General features: G+C 36.9%; 2 protein-coding genes across 2 annotated transcripts; both read right to left on the reverse strand.

Moving 5' to 3' along the window:
* Positions 1 to 4,093: 4,093 nt before the first annotated feature.
* On the reverse strand, positions 4,094 to 11,542 carry LOC113359412. The gene is made up of 3 exons (XM_026603051.1): positions 11,054 to 11,542; positions 4,552 to 4,755; positions 4,094 to 4,462 (listed from the first exon to the last, which is right to left on the reverse strand). The coding sequence occupies exons 1-3, from the start codon at positions 11,075 to 11,077 to the stop codon at positions 4,094 to 4,096; spliced, it is 597 nt and encodes a 198-aa protein (XP_026458836.1). The 5' UTR covers positions 11,078 to 11,542.
* A 106-nt stretch (positions 11,543 to 11,648) lies between these two features.
* Positions 11,649 to 17,937, reverse strand: LOC113356092 (cytochrome c oxidase assembly protein COX11, mitochondrial-like). Its single transcript, XM_026599104.1, has 7 exons — positions 17,459 to 17,937; positions 17,067 to 17,379; positions 16,872 to 16,924; positions 14,326 to 14,398; positions 14,135 to 14,239; positions 12,103 to 12,183; positions 11,649 to 12,023 (listed from the first exon to the last, which is right to left on the reverse strand). Exons 1-7 carry the CDS (start codon positions 17,533 to 17,535, stop codon positions 11,925 to 11,927), a joined length of 801 nt encoding a protein of 266 aa, XP_026454889.1. The 5' UTR covers positions 17,536 to 17,937; the 3' UTR covers positions 11,649 to 11,924.
* Positions 17,938 to 22,137: the final 4,200 nt, after the last annotated feature.

The raw sequence follows: 22,137 nt of genomic DNA on the forward strand, positions 1-22,137 counted from the left end.
AGATTTTAAAGTTATTGGTTCTGGTTATCTTTCTGATGGACTTTACAAATTACATTTATCATCATCATTAATACCTGGAACCTATTTAACCATGCATCATAATGATAGAACTGAACGTGCTGAGGGTAATTCCTCATTCTTGTGGCATAAGAAGCTGGGACATATATCTCGTGAAAAGCTTCAAAGATTGGTAAAAGATGGGATTCTACAGAACCTTGATTTTACTGATTATAAGAGTTGTGTGGATTGTATTAAAGGCAAGATGACAAAACACACAAAGAAAGGTGCCACAAGAAGTTCCGAACTCCTTGAATTAATACATACAGATATTTGTGGACCCTTCGACGTTCCGACTTTTGGAGGAGAAAAATATTTTATCACCTTTATTGATGATTTTTCACGTTATTGTTATCTTTAATTATTGCATGATAAATCTCAAGTGGTGAATGTTGTAGAGCAATTCATTACCGAAGTTGAGAGGCAATTAGAAAAGAAGGTGAAAATCATTAGGTCTGATAGGGTAGGAGAGTATTATGGAAGGTATGACGAAACAGTACAACATCCTGGACCTTTCGTTTTACTTCTTCAAAAGCTTGGAATTGTTGCTCAATACACAACGCCGGGTTCACCTTGGCAGAATGGTGTAGCAGAAAGGCGAAATCGTACTATAATGAAAATGGTTAGAAGCATGATTAGTCATACGAGTTTACCCTTAAGTTTGTGGATGTATGCTCTTCGTTATGTTGTGTACATTTTAAATAGAGTTCCAAGAAAAGCAGTTCCAAAGACTCCTTTTGAACTGTGGAAGGGCTGGAAACCTAGTTTAAAACACCTGGAAGTTTGGGGTTGTTCAGCAGAAGAGAAAGTTTATAATCCCAAGGCAAAGAAAAGAAATTGGATATGAAAACTGTTAGCGGTTACTTTATTGGTTTTCCTGAAAAATCCAAGGGGTATATTATTTATTGTCCTAACCATAGTATGAGAATTGTTGAAACTGGAAATGCAAAATTCATTAAGGATGGCGAAGTTAGTGTGAGTACACCAGTGCAAGAAAAATCTTTTCAAGAAATCAGAGTAATAATCCCTTTACCTCATATTTCTACAAACATTGTGACTCCTCCGGTTGTAGAACCGATTGATGAGGGAGAAACACAAATAATGGCACCGAAGCTTCATGATGATACTATTGCCACTGAAGAAATTGTAGAACAACCACAAGAAGTAGCCTTAAGAAGATCTACTAAAGAACATAAAAGGGCTATTTCTGATGATTATGTGGTTTATCTACAAGAATCGGATTTTGATTTAGGGATTATGAAAGATCCAGTTTCTTATTCACAAGCTATCAAGTGTGATAATTCTGGTAAATGGATTAATACTATGAAAGTAGAGAAAAAATCGATGGATGATAATGGAGTCTGGGAATACGTTGAATTGCCTGAAGGACACAAAGCAATCGGGTGTAAATGGGTCTTTAAGACCAAACGCGATGCTAATGGAAATATTGAACGTTATAAATCTAGACTTGTAGCCAAAGGTTTTACTCAGAAATATGACATTGATTACAAAGAAACGTTTTCTCCCGTGTCAAAGAAAGACTCTCTCAGAATTATTCTGGCATTAGTAGCTCAATATGACCTTGAGTTACATCAAATGGATGTGAAAACAGCCTTTCTTAAAGGTGAGCTTGACGAAGAAATTTACATGTGTCAACCTGAAGGTTTTGTCCTAGAAGGACAGGAACACATGGTCTGCAAACTTAAGAAATCAATTTTTGGACTTAAGCAAGCCTCCAGGCAATGGTATCTAAAATTAACGAAACCATTCAAAATTTTGGTTTTGAAGAAAATGTTGTAGATCCATGCATATATCTCGAAGTTCATATTTTTGGTATTGTATGTAGATGACATACTATTTGCGAGTAGTGATCTTGGTCGTATGCATGAAACTAAGGAATATCTCTCGAAGAATTTTGAAATGAAAGATATGGGTGAGGCATCTTATGTGATTCGGATAGATATATCTCGTGATAGATCACTTGGAACATTATCGATCTCACAGAAAGCATATATCGAAAAAATTCTAGAGAGGTTTGAGATGAGTGCATGTAAGCCAAGTATAGTTCCGGTTTATAAAGGAGACAAGTTTGGACTCAATCTTTGTCCTAAGAATGAACTGGAACATAAACAAATGGATAAAATCCCTTATGCTTTTGTGGTGGGAAGTTTAATGTATGCCCAAGTTTGCACACGACCAGATATCAGCTATATAGTTGGTATGCTGGGAAGATACCTTGTGAATCCTGGAATGGAACACTGGAAAGCTGCAAAGAAATTTTTGAGGTACCTGCAAGGAACGAAGGATCATCGTCTCACATTTACGAAGTTAGATCAATTTGAATTGGTTGGCTATACAGATTCCGATTCCATGGGATGTAATGATACTCGAAAGAGCATTTTTGGATATCTTTTTTTATTAGCTGGAGGAGCAATATCATGGAAAAGTGCAAAAGAGTCTATTTTCACTGGCTAAACAACGGAAGCTGAATTTTTAGCATGTTATGAGGCTACAAATCACTGTTCATGGCTGCGGAATTTCATCTCAATGTTTGGAGACCTAAATTTTGCCTCTACACCAGTGAAACTTTACTGTGATAATGCCGCAACAGTATTCTTTTCAAAGCACGCTAGATATACTAAGGGTTCAAGACACATGGATCTAAAGTACCCATGCGTAAAGAAAGTTGTTCAGATGAAAAAGTTGTTCATTGAACACATAGGCACAAAACTTATGATTGCAGATGCATTTACGAAGACGTTACCGCCCAAGACCTTTTTGGAACATGTTGGAAACATGGGTCTTGAGGCAGTGACAAATAATTAGTTTCACTTAGACCTTCGCTTATGTTTGAACACTTATTGATATTTTATTATTGTTATTTTTCTGAACTTACTTCTGTATCCACTTTAGTATACTTTTATGTTATTGGATGAATGTTACAGAAATTGTTTTCTTTTGAAGACATTACTGGACCATTATGGTATTCCTATTTAAGGCCTGATTGAGTAAATGGCTTGTGTTGTGGTACATGGAAGGGAACATGTTGATAACAATACAATGTTCCACCGCCATGACTCGCATAAGTAATTTGTTTGGTTGAGGTATTACGTTTAACCATTGAATTTGTTTAGCAATTATCCGCGCTTATGTTTTTCTACGATTAACCGTTAAATAGATTATCACATGGACCAGTGGGAGAATTTAAGAATATTTATACACATATAAATATTCTCTTGGTCCATGCAATAACTTGGTTAATTATAAATTATGCTAAATATGTTGGTTACAATTTTGGGATCCTTTCATATTCCCTCTTCCTTGATGAACGGACGAGATTGAATGTTGGTTATAATCCTATGAATCTTGGTCCTCCTTCTACCTATAAAACGAACTCAATAACCATCAATATTAAGTTCAAGAATTTTATTATTTTCATTACACAAAAGGGTCAAGAAGGAGAAACCTAAAGTTCTACAAACTATTCTGCTCTAGGGGTGTTCTTGGAGGACATCTTGGATTCAATCAAATGGCATCGTCAGGTACCCTTTCTAACACAACTATGCTTATGATGTGATAATCATATTTGGTCAAAGATCCTTTATATATAAAATAAATATTATAGGGAAGTCACTGCACAATCCATATGTGTGTTGGAAGTTTATATAGGTTTTGGAGGGAGGGGAACAACAAAGATGAAGTTGACGCTTTCGTACCAGCGGTTGCTTCAGGGTTGATTTGTGGCGACTCACTATGGGAAATGCCAGCTTCTATACTTTCATTGACTAATGTTAAACCTCCTATGTGTACGAGGTTCTTGTCAGGTGCTACAAGCAAAAGTTGTTTGATGAACTAGTAATACTTTGAAATTCATCTGTGATAAGATTCGTAATCAGGAAAAAAAAGAAGTAAAAACTGCAAAATATGAAATGCATCTTTTCTTCCCATGCCAATACAAGAATGAGGGCCTTTCAATTGACAACCGAAGTGACCCTCTAGTGCACATAGGCAGCAAGATCTATTTGAATTCTCCAACTTACCATGGATGGAGGGTTTGAGGCAGGGCATAAGTCTGGAGAGTGCAGTCTATAGCCCAATGGCCGTCCTGTCCACATGCAATACAAGAACCCCCTCTTCCACAATAGTATTTCATTGCATCATAGTTTGCCTTACTTTCGTCAACCCATTTGATATAACCACAAGATTTCCTCTTAAGAGGACAACGGTAGAACCTCTGGCCTACAAATTGTCCTCTCTTTTGCCTCTTAATTTTGCACAGACCAGCACCACATTCGCACTGACGATCAGGGATTCGAGCAGTGGACGACCCAGAGTGGTCTTGACGAGTGTCAGAACCTGCTGATGACTTGTCAAACAACTCAAAGAATCCGCAACCTCCATCTTCCTGCTCCATCAGATGAAACAAATCACGGCTCAGAGATGATTTATACAGCTGCTATAAACAGAATAATGTTGAGCGATGATTTATCTTACCTTTTTGACTGGGCACTTGTAACGACCGCGATTCTCATCAGTGCTTTCAGTTACAATCAAACAAGTTCCACCACAGGGACATAATTTCTCAGTGACCCCAGCAAGAACGGCACCTTCCGAGCTGGATTCTTCTATTCCTTTATCCATGATCGTCTTCGCTTCCGCTTCTTCTCCTAGTGCGATCTCGGCCTTTTCTACACTTACCTTTGTTGGGTATATTACTAATAAAGTAACTGAGAAGAAGATACTTAGCTCAAAATAATGTTGCTGATGTTGCTGCACAGAAAATGTAGAGGCACGTAGACTACGCTGTCCTAAAGGCAATATCGCCTGCCACTCCTCTGAGATGCTACAGCAGTTGGCGAGTCACCTCCAGGATACAACTACAGTTAGTACCCCTCAATGTAGCATACAATGAGGGTACCCTTAGAGCTTGGCAGAACTTAAAACAGTAGAAGAGATGTTTACAGAAAAACTGAGGGAGAGTAGAAGAGATATTTCTCTGTGGTGTGTATTTTCTGAGATTACAACTACTCTCTTATATAGTGTTTGTGTAGTTACAAACAAGAAAGAAAACCCATGCGTATGACAGAAAAAACTGGTTATGTTGGGTTAAAGATAGTGCAACAAAAGTTGTTTTGTCAGGCATGGAGCAGTGTGTTGCTGCCAAGCCAAATACGTACATACAAGGGAGCCAGGACAAAACACGTACAAACAAAGAAGCCAAGACAAGCACGTTCAGACAAAGAAGTCAGGACAAAACTCGTGCAGACAAAGAAGCCAAGACAAGCACGTTCAGACAAAGAAGTCAGGACAAAAGAAAAGATTCTTCTACTTGTGTGGAAAACACGTACCAAAAATTTCAGCAAAAAGATAGGATCTAATACACCCACACCCACACCCGAACCCGAACCCGAGCCCGAGCCCGAGCCCGACCGACCGGACGGACGGCGGCGGCGGCGTGCGTGCTTCTGTGCGAAGCACCGCGCGTACGGGAAAGGCAACCTTGCCCTAGTCTAAGCCTCCCCCCAAGCACAAAAGTCTAATGACCCAAGGGCCATGCCCTTATAGCCAACTCTATGGTATTTATGTCTAAAACTCTTTAGATTTTAGTCAATGTGGGACTATTGTTTTATCTATTCAAAAGAAAAAACAATTAATAGGCAATAGGTCTAGGGATAAAAACATAGTCCATGGAAAAATTGGTAATTTTAAAGCGTTTTTTCTAACAATCCCCCACATGAATGATAAAACATATCGACGAAATACGAGAAAACATAATACATCAATATTAGGCTAAGGTGTCCCAGAGATTGAACCTTAACATAGTGAGAGGTTACCGGAACTGCTTGTTGTTTCGGTGAACACAATGTCTTGAACCGTCAACAGTGAGTGCAATTCAGAAATAACAACCACACTTTGATGTCTCAAAGAAAAAGAAAGCTGCCAAGCTCTTGCCGTTGTGCCCGTTTTGGCCGTGGGCTAAATCCCGGACTTAATGAATGTCTCTAGAGAAAAAGCTCAAATTCTCATAGGAAGCGGCCCCACTTCCAACATCCACATAGGTAAGTCCATTAAGAGTGTCCTGCCACACTCCGCTTTAAGTAAAGCCATGGAACTCATTAAGATCCTGACAGATCATCCTAAAACATGCAGGCAGCACTATCATATGGTTACACCATAGGGAGGGACAAAGATAGTGCTTTCTCTCGACATCACCAAAAATTAGTTATCTCATTGAACCTTGATCTTGGAGCTCCATTCACAAGGTTGAGTGTCCTTCATGGCGATTTATTCTATGAGCTTGAGTCCCATCCCCTTCGATGTGGATCTAACTACCTCTCTAGATAACCCTTTCGTCAAAGGATCTGCAATATTCTCTTTAGACCTTACAAAGTCTATAGAGATGATGCCAGTAGAGAGTAGTTGTTTCACTGTCTGTGTCTTCTTCGAAGATGTAGACTTTCCGTTGTATACACTATTCTTTGCGCATCCAATAGCAGCTTGACTGTCACAGTGGATTGCGATCGAAGACACAGGCTTGGGCCAGAGTGGAATTCCACCCAGGAAACCTCGTATCCATTCAGCTTCCTCTCTAGCTTTCTCCAAGGCTATAAACTCAGACTCCATGGTGATCGGGCTATACATGTCTGTTTGGTAGACTTCCATGACACAGACGCACCACCAAGTGTGAAGATGTACCCGCTAGTGGATTTGCACTCATCTGAGTCTGATATCCAGTTAGCATCACAATACCCTTCTAGCACAGCAGGATACTTCCCAAAACTTAGGCAATAGTTTGAAGTTCCTCTCAGGTACCGTAGAACTCTGTAGAGAGCATTCCAGTGATCCTGCCCAGGGTTGCAAGTGTACCTGCTTAATCTACTCACAGTATAGGCAATATCAGGTCTTGTACAGTTCATTAAATACATAAGACTGCCAATAACACGAGAATACTCAAGTTGATAAATACCCTCACCCTTGTTCTTTTTCAATTTGCAATTGGGATCATAAGGAGTAGTTGCAGGTTTAGCATTTTCATGATTAAATCTCTTAAGCACAGTTTCAACATAATGAGATTGACTAAGACTATATCCATCAGACATCTTTCTGATTTTCATCCCTAAGATTACATCAGCAGGGCCTAAGTCTTTCATGTCAAAGTTTTCGTTAAGCATGCTTTTAGTGGTATTGATACTTCAAGGTTACTACCTAATATGAGCATATCATCAACATATAGGCACACAATAACATGAGAATCATCCACAGATTTAATGTAAACACATTTATCAGATTCATTAACCTTGAAGCCATTAGATATCATTACATGATTAAATTTTTCATGCCACTGTTTAGGTGCTTGTTTTAAACCATACAAAGATTTTTTCAGTTTGCATACTTTATCTTCAAAACCTTTCACAACAAAACCTTCCGGTTGGTCCATATAAATTTCTTCATTCAATTCACCATATAAAAAAGCAGTTTTAACATCCATCTGATGTATATGCAAATCATAAATAGAAGCAATAGCAATCAGCATCCGGATAGAAGTGATTCTAGTGACCGGTGAATAGGTATCAAAGAAATCTAATCCTTCCTGTTGTCTGTACCCCTTAGCTACCAACCTAGCTTTGTGTTTTTCTATAGTTCCATCTGTTCTAAGTTTCCTTTTGAAGACCCACTTGCAACCTATGGTTTTACTACCAGGAGGTAAGTCTACAAGCTCCCAAGTTTCATTTTGTTGAATGGAATCCCACTCATTATTTGAAGCTTCTTCCCAGAAGGGAGCTTCCGGAGAAGTCATAGCTTCCTTATAGGTTTGGGGTTCAGACTCTACCGTAAGAGTCACAAAATCTGGACCGAAACCTTTCTCGGTTCTGACCCTCTTACTTCTTCTAGGTTCGGTTTCAGCATCTAGAGACGGGGGTTGACTAGTCGAAGGAACATCTGAGAGATCATCGCGGACCCTTTTATGAGGTCCAGACCCTAAAGGGAAAATGTGTTCGAAAAACACTGCATCTCTGGATTCCATTATGGTGTTCTCACCAATTACCATGAACCTATAAGCACTAGTGTGCTCAGGATATCCTAGGAAAACACAATCTACAGTTTTAGGTCCTATTTTGGTTTTCTTGGAACGAGGAGTGGCCACCTTGGCCAAACACCCCCACACTTTAAAGTATGCATAGGACGGTTGTCTTCCTTTCCATAACTCATATGGAGTTTTGTCGGATTTCTTAAATGGAACTCGGTTCAAGATATAGCAAGCAGAGAGAATTGCTTCCCCCCACAGGTTCGAAGGTAGCCCTGAACTAGCTAACATAGCGTTCACCATATCTATGAGTGTTCGGTTTTTCCTTTCAGCTACTCCATTCGACTCAGGTGAATAAGGTGCAGTAGTTTCATGAATGATGCCATTAAGTTTGCAGAATTCTCCTATAGGTATCACATACTCATCGCCTCGGTCTGACCTAAGAGTTTTAATAGTAACACCTCTTTGGTTTTCTACTTCAAGTTTATATAATTTGAAAGCGTCTAGGGCTTCATCTTTACTTCTAAGAAGATAAACCTGACAGTATCTTGAGTGATCATCTATAAAAGTGATGTACCATTTTTTCCCACCTCTAGTTGGTGTTGATTTCAAATCTCCCAAATCGGAGTGGATTAGTTCTAGGGGAGTTGTACTACGTTCAACCTTTTTGTTAAAGGGTTTTCTAGCATATTTAGATTCAACACAAATTTCACATTTATGACCTCTGTCAAAGTTTATTTTAGGAATGCAGCCTAATTTAGCAAGTCTTTCAATAGATTTGAAATTAACATGTCCTAGTCTATCATGCCAAACATGTGAGGAGTCACAAACATAAGCAGAAGAAGATGCATTATCATTCAAGTTCAAAGAAAGTACACTAAGCTTAATCATGTTATCAGTGACATATCCTTTTCCTACGAAGTCACCACCTTTAGAGATTACAACTTTGTTAGACTCAGCTACAAATTTAAAACCTTTTCCAAGTAAGATGGTTTCTGAGATAAGATTCTTGCATATGTCCGGGACGTGATACACGTCATTCAATGCGAGAGTTTTTCCTGAAGTGAGCTTCAATTCAACCTTGCCTTTTCCTACCACTTTAGAGGTAGAAGAGTTTCCCATAAACAATTTCTCATCGTCTCCTACTTTGTTATAGGAGGAGAAAGCATTTCTGAACTTACATACATGCCTAGTGGCTCTAGAATCAATCCACCAGTCTCTCACATTGGTCACATTAGAGACAAGGTTGACTTCAGACACCATGCCAGTAAAATATCCAGAATCATCTACTACGTTTGCCTTATTTTTCTGTTTAGGATCATTTTTGGTCTTTTTAGGTGCCCTACAGTCCTTGGCCATATGACCAGTTTTCCCACAGTTATAGCAGTCGCCTTTGATGGTGTTTTTGGAGACACCACCCTTTGGCTTAAGATGGTTACCTTTGGAGTTACGCTGTTTGTTACGTTTACCATTTTTGCTGGATTCTCCGTGCCTTTTCTTTGACGCAGCATTATCGTCCAGGACATGAGCTTTGTTTGACATGTCTTTGCTCAGCATCAGGCTCTTGTCTTTGCAGCACAGAAGTTCCTCCACCTGGATCTTTTTCCCCAGCTCCACCATGGTGATTTCACGATTCTTGTGTCGCAGCCTCCTCTTGTACTCGTTCCATGAGGGTGGTAGCTTTTCAATCACTGCAGATACTTGTAGAGATTCATCAATATGCATGCCTTCAGCAAGAATTTCGTTGATGAGTAGCTGGAGTTCGACGAATTGTTTTACAACAGGCTTTTCATCAGTCATCTTATATTCCAGGAACCTAGCCACCAAGAACTTCTTGCTTCCAGCAGCTTCAGCAAGATATTTTTCTTCTAGGGCTTCCCATAAATCAAAAGCAGTAAAATTCTCTTTTGCATTATAAAAGTCGTACAAGGAGTCATCCAGACAGTTAAGAATATGGTTTTTTGCACATGTAATTTTTCCTAGTCCACCTATCCAGTCTATCTTCATAACCACGGTCATGAAGCCTTCTTGAGGGTCTTTCTAAGGCAACTTCATCTAGCCTTTGGTCTTTTAAGAAGAATAACATTTTGGACTGCCATCGTTTAAAGTCTTTGCCACTAAACTTTGGGGGTTTGTCTACAGTACTCTTTCCCATGTTGTTACAAAATATAGTAAAGAGGATATTGCCTTTAGATTGTTGGGTATATTACTAATAAAGTAACTGAGAAGAAGATACTTAGCTCAAAATAATGTTGCTGATGTTGCTGCACAGAAAATGTAGAGGCACGTAGACTACGCTGTCCTAAAGGCAATATCGCCTGCCACTCCTCTGAGATGCTACAGCAGTTGGCGAGTCACCTCCAGGATACAACTACAGTTAGTACCCCTCAATGTAGCATACAATAAGGGTACCCTTAGAGCTTGGCAGAACTTAAAACAGTAGAAGAGATGTTTACAGAAAAACTGAGGGAGAGTAGAAGAGATATTTCTCTGTGGTGTGTATTTTCTGAGATTACAACTACTCTCTTATATAGTGTTTGTGTAGTTACAAACAAGAAAGAAAACCCATGCGTATGACAGAAAAAACTGGTTATGTTGGGTTAAAGATAGTGCAACAAAAGTTGTTTTGTCAGGCATGGAGCAGTGTGTTGTTGCCAAGCCAAATACGTACATACAAGGGAGCCAGGACAAAACACGTACAAACAAAGAAGCCAAGACAAGCACGTTCAGACAAAGAAGTCAGGACAAAAGTCTAAGCCTCCCCCCCAAGCACAAAAGTCTAATGACCCAAGGGCCATGCCCTTATAGCCAACTCTATGGTATTTATGTCTAAAACTCTTTAGATTTTAGTCAATGTGGGACTATTGTTTTATCTATTCAAAAGAAAAAACAATTAATGGGCAATAGGTCTAGGGATCAAAACATATTCCATGGAAAAATTGGTAATTTTAAAGCGTTTTTTCTAACAACCTTCTTAGGGTCTTCTCCTTCCATCTCTCTTTTCCAGCTTCCCTTTTTTCGTCTCGTCCACTATTTATTGATTGATGGTAGTTTGATCGTCGGTCAATACTAAAACTAGCCGATATGGGTGCGTTTCTATAGCCGCCTCGTTAAGCAATTCGTGTTAGGCTGGAAACAGAAACCGTTTTCTTTTTAGGAAACAAGTTTGTATTGCTAAAACTAGTTGCTGCAAACCAGCACTTTTTATGCAATGTCCCAGAATCTTGTAGATGTGGGTTTCTTTGATTTAGGTTTCAGTCTTGGATTTTACTGGATACTAGGTTTTCCCTACTTCCGCCATTGGAACAAGAACAGAGCTTCCTCGTCTCTTTCTCTCCACAAAAATATTTAAGGAGAGCTTTACTTTTACTGTGACTTGCACCCAGTTTATGTGACTGCAGAACTCTAGTTTTACTCTTCAAACCAGCACATCTAAGTAATTCATGTTTCGGCTGGAATGGAAACAAAAACTTGTTATTGCAAACTAGCACTCTTCTGCAACTATCTGTATAGAAAAACTTAAAACTGAAACAGCTCGGCAGCATTTAGACAGACTAAAGAAATCTCCAAGAAGAATCACCAGTTGGGGGTGCCACTCTTTAACCCTGTCACCCCCGCCAAGACCTTGTAAATACATTTATTTATATGCAGAAACAACACACAAAAACATGTTTCTGAGTAAGTAATCATTACACAAGCAATGGACAAGCATCCTCGGACTAACAAGATTGAGTATATCTACTGAAAAAATGGCGATAAAAATATTATCAATATAATCTCAAAGAAAGAATAGAGTTGTAAAGAATTATAAAATATCTATAATCTTTTGGTGGTGTCACTTTTACTCCTTGACTTTAAAAAAGGTGTAAGATAAGATGATGTTGTTGATACCATCACATCTTGGGTCTGTGACAAATTCTGGATCGATATAGAAGAATACCTATGCACACATTAGGTTTGAGTTAGTGAGAATCAGAGCAAAGACAAACAAAAGTGAAAATGCAGTTCCACAGACTTACAGGCATGTCTATTTGTTCTCCTGGCTGAAGTAGTTGCTCTTCAAAACAGAAACACTGTATTTTGTTGAAGTAAACTCCAGCCTACATAAAGAAGAAAATTTTAATCACAATGAATAAGAAGGCTTAATATAGAATATGAATCAGCTGCAACCAGAAAGTCAGCTTTTTAACGTAGCATATCTAAAGGCCTCAAAACAGTAAGCAACATTAGGTTGCTTTTGTCTTCGAGGGCAACTAGGTCATGACTCATGACACAAAAAAGAAATAGAAGAAGGAACAAAAAAGAAAACCAATCAATTCCTAAAACAAAAAAAAGGATTAATGCAAATTCTAAAGAAACTGTACGCTCTGCAGCTTCAAGTAACCCTTTCCTACACATTCATTACAGCTGACTTCTCCTCCCTAGAATCTCTCGTGAGGACATTACCAGAGCTTATTACGAGCCCAGTAACTAAGGCAATATGCGCCTTAGCGAGCTCATATCACTCTCGAAGAACACTTGTGAGCAAGGATGAATTAGGGAGTGTGACTTATCTCCTTCATCGGAATAAGTGCTCAATTTTTGAATTAGTATCATAGAACTATCAGTTATGATGAAATTTTGAGTATTACTACTCACCATACTTCTAAAGCAGCATAAGTTGCCCTGTATTTGAAATAACTAATTTATCATACATTTTCAGTTTACCTGTACCATCTGAATACCACAAACAATTTGAGAATTACCTCTATCATAAACTCAGTTGATCTCGGGTTTAGTTTCAGAACATTAAGTTTGCAGTTTAAAATGTTATTTCCATGGGGATAGATACATTAACAAAATACGATTATTGGAAATTCAAAGCAGGGCATTTTTACTTAAAATGGGTAGGGAGGCATACTAATCTTGGTTCTGATGGGTCCAAACCAGTGACTATACAAGGTGTAGTCTTAATGTTGGTAAGTGCCCCATGTTTCACACGTGTCCAGTAATGAAGCCCTTATTTTCAGGATATGTGTTATTACTCACTAGAGATAAAGGCAACTGAATTAACTCCACTGAAGTATGTAAAGAGGTCGTTTTGTGCGAAGGAACACTCTTTCCTCAAAGCAAGGCAAACGCATAAGTTAATGTTGCACTTGCACTACCAATTCATGTCTACACTTAGAATCTTACAAGAAACAAAAAAATGACCTGTGCTGAGGTGTTAAGTTATCAGATTATTAATTTCCTAACTTCTTTCATCCACATTACCACATTATAACCAGACTGACCCGAAAATCAACATATAGGGCATCAGACAAGGACCACAAGGTTAATCAATGACTTGCAGTGAAACACGAATCAACTTAAATTCACTGGTATCCTATAAAACTATACATCGTAACCTTTTCGCTATGTCCACTTTCCACAAAACATTAAAAGTTTATTCGTTGAAAAATCCTAAACAAGAAAAAATTCCACCTAAGATAAATGGATCAACATAGATATATACCCTTTCAGAAGGTCAAAGTCTAAAAATGCCCCCAAAGGGCCAAACCTACTGATCAGCGAGAAAAAATAGGCATCACTTTTGAACTTGCATCACCTTCTTGGTCAGTTGCTGCTACCATAGACCAAAAAAGAAGATACTTTTCCAGCCAAGTTTATGGTGGCTCAAAAATATGTTTGACATCCTGGTCTAATAAAAGTAGATAATAGCAATTAATTTAGGGTCCTCTTAACATGTATCCTGGTATACAAGTAAAGGTTTTATAAACATATAACTTATTGTATTGAAAGCTAGTTCCTCTTGTTTATCGCATTGGAAGCTAGTTCCAATGCAAGCAATATAAGTTTCCAATGCAATAAAACAAGAAAAACTAGTTTCTGACACAAAAACTAAATTTTTATATTAAACCATAACTTGAATACCAGTATACAAGTTAACAAGCCCCGTTAATTTAACTTTGTCGCCTAATTGCTAAGACATTAACCAAGGAAGTCAAAAGTTATTGAAATCAGAACTTTTATAGCTGGTTGGATATTCGACATAATGAATGAAAAAAGTACCTTCATGGGAGTAACATTATAGGTAGAGACACCGGTTATTGGGGTTGAACTACAGTTTTCAGCAGTGTAAAATGCAAGAGCACTTTCTCCAGGCTTGACTCTCACCTGCAGTTTATTGAAGAGAGGTAACAATGAATTACTCGTAATACAGAAGCCATATGCAAGGTTCACAAAATTATGAAGAAGAGCACCTCTCTCTGGGTAGGAGTAAACTTCCATTGCATTCCATCAGCTACATCAGCATTGAATTGCACCACAATCTCCCTGATAGCAACAACAAAACCAGCTAACAGTAATGAGGTCATGTCACACAAAGAAATAAACATAATCAAAATGCTGACTCGAAAACAAGCTATAAACAAATTTGCTACTCTATGTTTCTATTAGCAAACCAGAGTTATTTTTTTGTGAACAAGACAGAGTCACAACCTCACAAGCTATCTCTGAGTCACATATGAATGACTTGATTCTGTTATTTCTTATAACTGGAAACAAGAAGCGTAAGACAAAGTACTACAAGAGTACCACATGATAGACAGTCATACAGTATAGCTGACTCACAAATATAACAAATACCAGTCACCTTCCTGGCTGTCAGCCATGTCTCTGAGTTTCTCTAATCTCATTTCACTTTTCTTACTAAACAACTTACCAGCGTTATCAGGTGAAATCTAAGTATACTTTCCTATCTATAAATAGATATAAGATACATATTCATAAGTCATAATCGAACCTTTCCTCAAGAGCATACTAACCCAAGCCTTTTCCACAGTGCAGACTCACCTAAGCCTTTTCGCGCGAGCATTTCATCTTTACTAACTCAGCAAATATTTGTGATAATTTAATTCGACAAATATTTGCAATAATTTAATTTCCCAAAATCAAACAAGAAAAACAACAGCATTATTTCATTATCGAAGAGAAATTCAACAAACAAATCCGACAGGAAAGAAAGACAAATGCAGTTTGGAAATGAATCTGCTATCTCTCTTAAAGTAATTTGGTGATCAACCTTGAACCCAATAAGAGAACAAAAACAACAAGTAAAAACAGAAGTAGAGGATGCTCAATGTTCATTTGATTGGAGAAAGATCTCTACAAGTTAACCTTCAAGGTTACTAAACCCTAGCTGTGAGAGAAGACATTAACAACTTTACCTTCAAGGTTACTTTACCCTAGCAGTTGTATCTCCATATTACATCAAAGGGAAGATATTTACAACTTTACCTTCAAGATTATTTTTCCCTAGCTGTTAAATCTCTCTATTTTGTCAACAAGACATCATTTACAACTTCACCTTTCAGGGTTCCTATATACTAGGTATTGCACCTCCTCATCCCCAATCCTGTCTCTGGATTCTTCTTCTTATAGAAATCTCTCTTCCTCAATATGTACTAACTAGCACACCCTCACAGACAAGAATACTCTTCCTCTTTAGGAAATTCAAGGGAAAGTAGCTAAGTTTAGAACATTCTATATTGGTTAATTCCAAGCAAGGCAAGACACTAGTTTTCCCACTAGGAATGGAATGATAAACCAACTCCAGTTTTTCCTGTAGGAATAGATTCTGCAATCTGAGACTGACTTAGAGAGCAATTTTAACATAGACAGACCTATGTATTAGGTCTTTTGATGGGATACCTACCTGAAACAGATCATTAAGTTTAAGGTAATTATTGTCATTTCAGTTGTACACCACAATGTTGGGTTGGTCGAAAGTCCCTCTTTTTTGATAATGATAGTAAGATATGCGCTGAATTGTCACTGGGATATCCTTGCAGATTAGAGTATGTTATAAAGATTTCACGTAAATTATTACAAGCTAGAAGGGTGTAAAAGGGCTTTTAAAAAGGGAAATATTAAAAAGTGCATATATGCATGAAGACTTTAAACAGCAAAAGCCGTCAAAAGCTAAGGACATAAAGATATGTATTTTCTTTGTAGATAGACTAGTCTGGAAAACCGTCTAAACTCAAAAAATACAAAGATAATTTCAGAGAACACAATAAAATGTAATTACAACAGACCTGATTTATGTTGTAAGTCGTATCGCTTTATATAGCTACATGACCCTTTTAGGACTTGATCAACTTCTATCGGGATTATAAAATTCAAATAAACTCCCATGAAAATGGGAATAAAGAAACTTCTAAAGTGAGTCTATAAGTACCATCACAACTAAATCTAAAACAAGATACTAACCACACTTTGCTTTGAACTAGCCGCAGACTGTATTGTGCACGCCAAGACCAAAAAGGGGAAAGTAACCTACCAAGATTCTAGAGGGTGTAAGTACAAAATTTACTAATAACAAATGTTCAGTTAAGAAAAATCCAAGCCTGCATAAAATAATTTGGATCCTGACAACAGACTCTCGATCCTCATGCTGAAGAGACGAACATTCAGAATTCTATTCATGCTCTCCATTATGAATTGAGAAGACACCTCAGATCTAAACTATAGGAACCTAGGTACCTAGTATGTTTAAACTACCATAAGAAAGCTAACCTCCTAATCTGAGAGTTAATCTTGCAGTTAGTAATGTAAGAATAGATACAAGATGACGAAAGAAAGCCTTGGGTTGAACTTGCAGCTCTACAACTTATGGCTATTCCTTGGCTCCCGCAATATGTGGAAGATATTCATAACTAAATGATTTCATGTTACTAAAGCTAAAGGTGACTGTTCAATAAAATCGCTTAACTAACCAGATGAAATTCATTTACTCGGAAAATACCTTGTAGATGTAGTTCCATCTTGAGTATGCCGAGCAATTTTTTCCTCAACAGTCTGCAATTAGGTGGACCTTGTCACGTACAATGCTACAACTCTTAAATTGACAAAACCAGCTAACAATTCTTTATCTTTTTGTACTTTATTAATTTAACATTTTAACCAAAGAAACCAACTTTCAACATTTACCGAAACTCACCTCACGTCTTTGAACAGTTCCACCGTACCCAGTTGCTTGACAAAATCTTCTGTATAAAGGAACAGCAGCATATGTTGCACCCACCATTGCACAAACCAGTACAGATAAATATATAAGAGTTTTTTGTGATTTTTTATCTCTGGTAATATTACTCACATACTGACGACGAATAACATAATGAACTGGTAAATTGTTAACCCTATAACCTAAAGAAGATGTTGGATTAAACCCTTTGTAAGACATGAAACTCCGAATTTGTGAATCAAGATTGGCCCTACTACTACTACCAATATAATATGCTTCTGTGATTCGTCTGCAAATGAAAAAAAAAAACTCAGAATCAAAAAAATGAAGTAAAATGAAGTAATCAAGGTACAAATGATGATTTATACCTTGTTTGGATGGGAGAATGCTGTAAGTTCTTCAATGAATGCATCAAATTCGTCCGCTTGCAGAATCTTGACAACATTTTGATCAGGGGTTTTGGATACTAGGGCAATTTTTAGAGAAAAGGAGAGGTTTTGGGGGAATGAAAAGAGGGTTTTAGGAACCCAGATGATAATAGAACGAGAGTGAATCTGGAGGGGAATGAAAGACGTAAATACCCACAATTGAATGGTATATCAATGGACAGGTTTCTTTCAGATTGAAATTCGTTTTCCAATAATGAAAATGGTGATCAAATTGAACACTTCTCCTCCATTCTTTAAGTTGCTAGTATTAGCAATTTAGCACCTCCATTACTGATACCATCTCTTCTTGCTATAACTACTTCAGCTTACTCCAAAATCTAAATATTTCTACAGTAAACACTCTTTGAGATCGAAAAACTCAAAAACCTTTTTCTTTTCTTCTTCCGTTGTTTAGCCCCTCCCCAGAATATATGACCGATTTTTTGGGACCATGGTTATTTTTTCGGGACCATGGTTTTATTTTGGGTAAAGGCATTAAAAGTAATTCTATGCCATCCCATATCTAATTATTTATTTAATACCTAATCTACCTTCTTAATTAATTTTAGGTTATGATTAGTGAATGATTTAGTTAAAAATAATTAGTGAGATTAAATTAAAAGATGGGTTTATTATTAGTTAAGTAGAATTATTGAGAGAGTAGAGTTAGAGAAGATGAAGGAGAAAAATATGGAAAATAGATTTTTTTCCCAATTCACTAAGTTTGAGTATTCAAATGATGAAAACTCATCTGATTCTTCATCTCCATCCTCTCCTAGAATATTTGTTAATCTTCAAAATGATCCGGATTTGAACTGGATTTTGAACAGTTCGGTTACTTTATATGAAGAACAAGTAACCGAACTCATCTGAAGTTGTAGTTCGGTTACTTTATATGAAGAACAAGTAACCGAACTCATCTGAAGCTGTAGTTCGGTTGCCCCGTGAGATGAACAAGTAACCGAACTCATCTGAAAGTGTAGTTCGGTTACTTGTTCCAAACACGCAGGTTACCGAACTCTCTAATAATAGAATTTCTAGGAGTTACAGCGTTATGTTCGGTTGGTTCACAAACTGCATGCACTTTTGATCTAACCGAACTTTACGTAATATTAGAGTATATAAGTTTACAAAGTTCGGTTCTTTCGCACACTTGAACCTAACAGCTAACCAACCGAACTTTGAGTTCGGTTTCTGCGATAAAATTGTGAAGTTACCGAACTTAACAAACAAAAAAAATGTGAAGTTCCAGCGTTTATTGGCTAAGTTCGGTTACTTTGTAGTTTTAAATTTTTTTGCAAAAAAACCGAACTCTATTGGCGAAGTTCGGTTATTTTGGAACTCAACATAGTGGCCACAACAATACAGTTCGGTTAGACTGGATTTTTTTTTTCTTCGGTTCTAAGGGTGGAGTTCGGTTACTTTGTAGTTTTAAAATTTTTTGCGAAACAACCGAACAGAGAGTTTGGTGACTTATTTTAAATCCAATAGAACCGAACTGTTCTTCGTGTTCTTCATTTTCAAGAAGTTCGGTTAGTAAACTAGGGTTTTTTGGAAAATCGTCCTAACCGAACATGGCTCTGCAACTCCTATTAAAACCCTATTTTGATGATTTCTATTCGATTGAAGCAATCAAAATCAAATTAAAGTGAAGGGCTTGTTGGAAAATACCTCCGGAGTGGTCCCATGGCAGAATCAGGTTGAGGCTGGCGTCTTTTATACTCGATAAAATTATCATGTAACAGAACTTAATTGTGATTGCATTGATGTTGTTACATTTCTTAAATAGGCGGTGGTGGTGGTGGTGGGAGGAGGTGGTGGTGGGAGGAGGTGGTGGTGGTAATCGGTGGTTGGTGGTGGTGATAATCGAAGGTGGTGGTGGTGGTAATCGGCGGTGGTGGGCGGTGGTGGTGGGAGAAGGTGGTGGTTATATATATATATATATATATGTGGTTATTAGGTTGGTTTTAAATTAAATTAGGTTAAGGGTAGGTTAGTCATTTCAACGTTTTAGGACACCCCTTATCACTATAGGGAAGGTGGCCTAATAAAACCATGGTCCCCTCAAAAAAACCATGGTCCCTAAAAAATCATTCGAATATATCTCTCTATTTTTACAGTTTTGTTGTAGGGCCTATGTCCCATAGATGTGCGGCCCAATTAGGTAGTTAGGGTTTTCCCATGGTTGTATATAAAGCATACTTTGCTATGTAATACGGTAGATGCCTATCAATAGAATTCCTCTTGTCATTTCTCATATTCTTTGTCTTCTCTCTGTTTTTCCCTCAAAACGTTATCAAGCACGAAGCTTCACCGCCGAGCTAATGTTGGGTTTTGTTCATTCTTCTTATTTCTTTGGATCGCAAGGCACGAACTCATCTTCTTTGCATGGTTCTTCAGTTCTTCTTGGATTTTCTGGTTTCAATCGAATACCCCATATTAAGAGGTATGTCTAAACGATTTCTATTTAAAAAAAAATGTTTGTCGTGTATATGATTGATCTCTTCTACATGTTCAATTAATCATTTATCCATATGCTTACTTTGATGTGTGTCCTTATATGATTTGATTAGGAGGCATATGTTTGTACTTATACAATTGATTGATTAGCTTGTTGGTCTCTCGAATTTTTGATTTTTAACATGTCTTTTCTGTTTTGATGATCGTGGTATACATATTATTATGGATCTGTTTTGTCTGTCAAAAAATAAAATAAAATAATAATAATAAAATTTGATTATAATCTATATTATTTTACTATATATATATATAATTGAATGTCGCCCTTAGATCTGCTATGTGTATTTTTTTTATTCCACTGTTTTTGTTTGACCGAGATGATATAACATACCATGTATGTTGATATATTTTTTGCTATAAGATATATATATGATCATCATATTTAAATATTATTTTCCTGATAGTGGTGTATTTTTGTCTGTTTTTTTTTGTGATCTATATTGACAGATTGTAGTTAGTATTATATAGTTGTGTTGTTGTACTATTATTGATGTAACATCTTTTCTTATATTTTAATTTATTTATGTATTATTATATATATGTGTATGCAGACACTATGTCTAACATGATTACTATGTATCCATAAAATGGCTCCCATATATATATGCTCAAGGCCTGTTTTTTTAACCAATGAAAAGATGATAAAATCTTAACGCATGTCTCTGACTGATTAAATTTCTTCTCCTTCTTTGCATTAAATTAAATGTCTGATCGTTTTTTTGGAAAGAAATAATAATAAAAAAAAAACTGATTTTTCTTTTAAAACTGTTTGTAACGTATGAATTTGTTTTTATTGTATGTTTATTTACATTTATTTCATTTAATTGTAACGTTTGTCTTAATTACTAATTATGTTTTCCTTAATTATGTTAATTGGTGTGTAAATTTTATATGGGCATAAATGTCGTAATTACTACCCTTATTTGCTTTGTACCATTACAAGTTTTATACATATTTATTTTATTTTATAATTTCTTTTTATTTCTACATTTTTTCCCTTCCGCATTCACCGGTCTGGTCCACTCGGTCCAACCTGTTCCGGCCCGACCCATACCGGTCCAATCCAACTCGACCTATCTTGTTCCGGCCCGACCCAATCCGGTTCCTACCGACCAGTTCCGATCCAGTTCAGTCAGCCGAGTCGAGTCTGTTCCAGCACCTGTTCTGTTCCACGTGGTCTTGGTTTTCTGGCTATGCACGATCAAGGGAGTTCCGGTTCTGTCTGTGTACGGTGGGAACCAAAGCTTGAGGTATGTAACTAATGGAACATCTATTGGGCTTATTTATTTGTTTTTGGAATATTCTTTTGTCTTAGATAAGTCCATATTATATAAAGGGTCAATTTCAATCTTGAATATGATATTGGCTATGGTTGAATGATTTTTTTTTGTTCAATTAAATGTACCAACTCGATTCTAATGTATTCATTTGAGGTTTAGAAGTACCTGAGAACCATTGTTGTATACATGATATTTTTTCCCTAAATTTGAATGTTCCGTGGGATGTAATCCACTTGCTCGACTATTAACGAGTCCATATTTTCAAAAAATACGTTGAAAATAAAATTACATGTATTCTAATTTTTGTGGAAGAACTCACAAAAATTAATGAGTCCATATTTTCAAAAGATACGTTGAAAATAAAATTACATGTATTCTAATTTTTGTTATATGAGTCAGAAAATTCCATTTTATGTACTTCATCCATGATACTAACGAACCAGTATATGTTAAAGTATGACAACAAGAGAACTATCTTGAGTAATCTATTCAACCTAAAGTAAGTGGTTGACATGTATAGTGAGATTCTCTTGGCCTATTGAGATAAAGAAATTTCTCAAATTAAGCTAAATGTAGAAAATTTAGAAATGGAAAGAACCCCGAAGTAATAAGGGTTAGACGTAATGACTCATATAAAGCATGAGAAAATGGACATATATATCATGGGATGAAGCTAAAATGTAATTCTAGCTTCCATCATGAATGAAAGAGTTGGAAATGCACCTGGTTATAGGTGTTGGTATACACAATGTAATGTGTGTAACATAGTAGCAACCAATTTTCACATCAACTTAAATGGCAACAAGAACTTTGCCTAGC

The sequence above is a fragment of the Papaver somniferum genome, chromosome 3, assembly GCF_003573695.1.
Source record: "Papaver somniferum cultivar HN1 chromosome 3, ASM357369v1, whole genome shotgun sequence".
NCBI lineage: Eukaryota > Viridiplantae > Streptophyta > Magnoliopsida > Ranunculales > Papaveraceae > Papaver > Papaver somniferum.

Excerpts from the sequence above, each read along its gene's own strand:
- LOC113359412 (XM_026603051.1), bottom strand. The coding sequence starts at position 11,077 with ATGGAAGGAGAAGACCCTAAGAAG. Across the intron at positions 4,756-11,053 it reads AAGGAGAAGACCCTAAGAAG|GTAAGTGTAGAAAAGGCCGA; the intron begins GTTGTTAGAAAA and ends TACCCAACAAAG. Across the intron at positions 4,463-4,551 it reads ACAAGTGCCCAGTCAAAAAG|GAAGATGGAGGTTGCGGATT; the intron begins GTAAGATAAATC and ends CTGATGGAGCAG.
- LOC113356092 (XM_026599104.1), bottom strand. The coding sequence starts at position 17,535 with ATGTTGTCAAGATTCTGCAAGCGGACGAATTTGATGCATTCATTGAAG. Across the intron at positions 16,925-17,066 it reads GAACTGTTCAAAGACGTGAG|ACTGTTGAGGAAAAAATTGC; the intron begins GTGAGTTTCGGT and ends ACCTAATTGCAG. Across the intron at positions 14,240-14,325 it reads TTACTCCTACCCAGAGAGAG|GTGAGAGTCAAGCCTGGAGA; the intron begins GTGCTCTTCTTC and ends AATAAACTGCAG.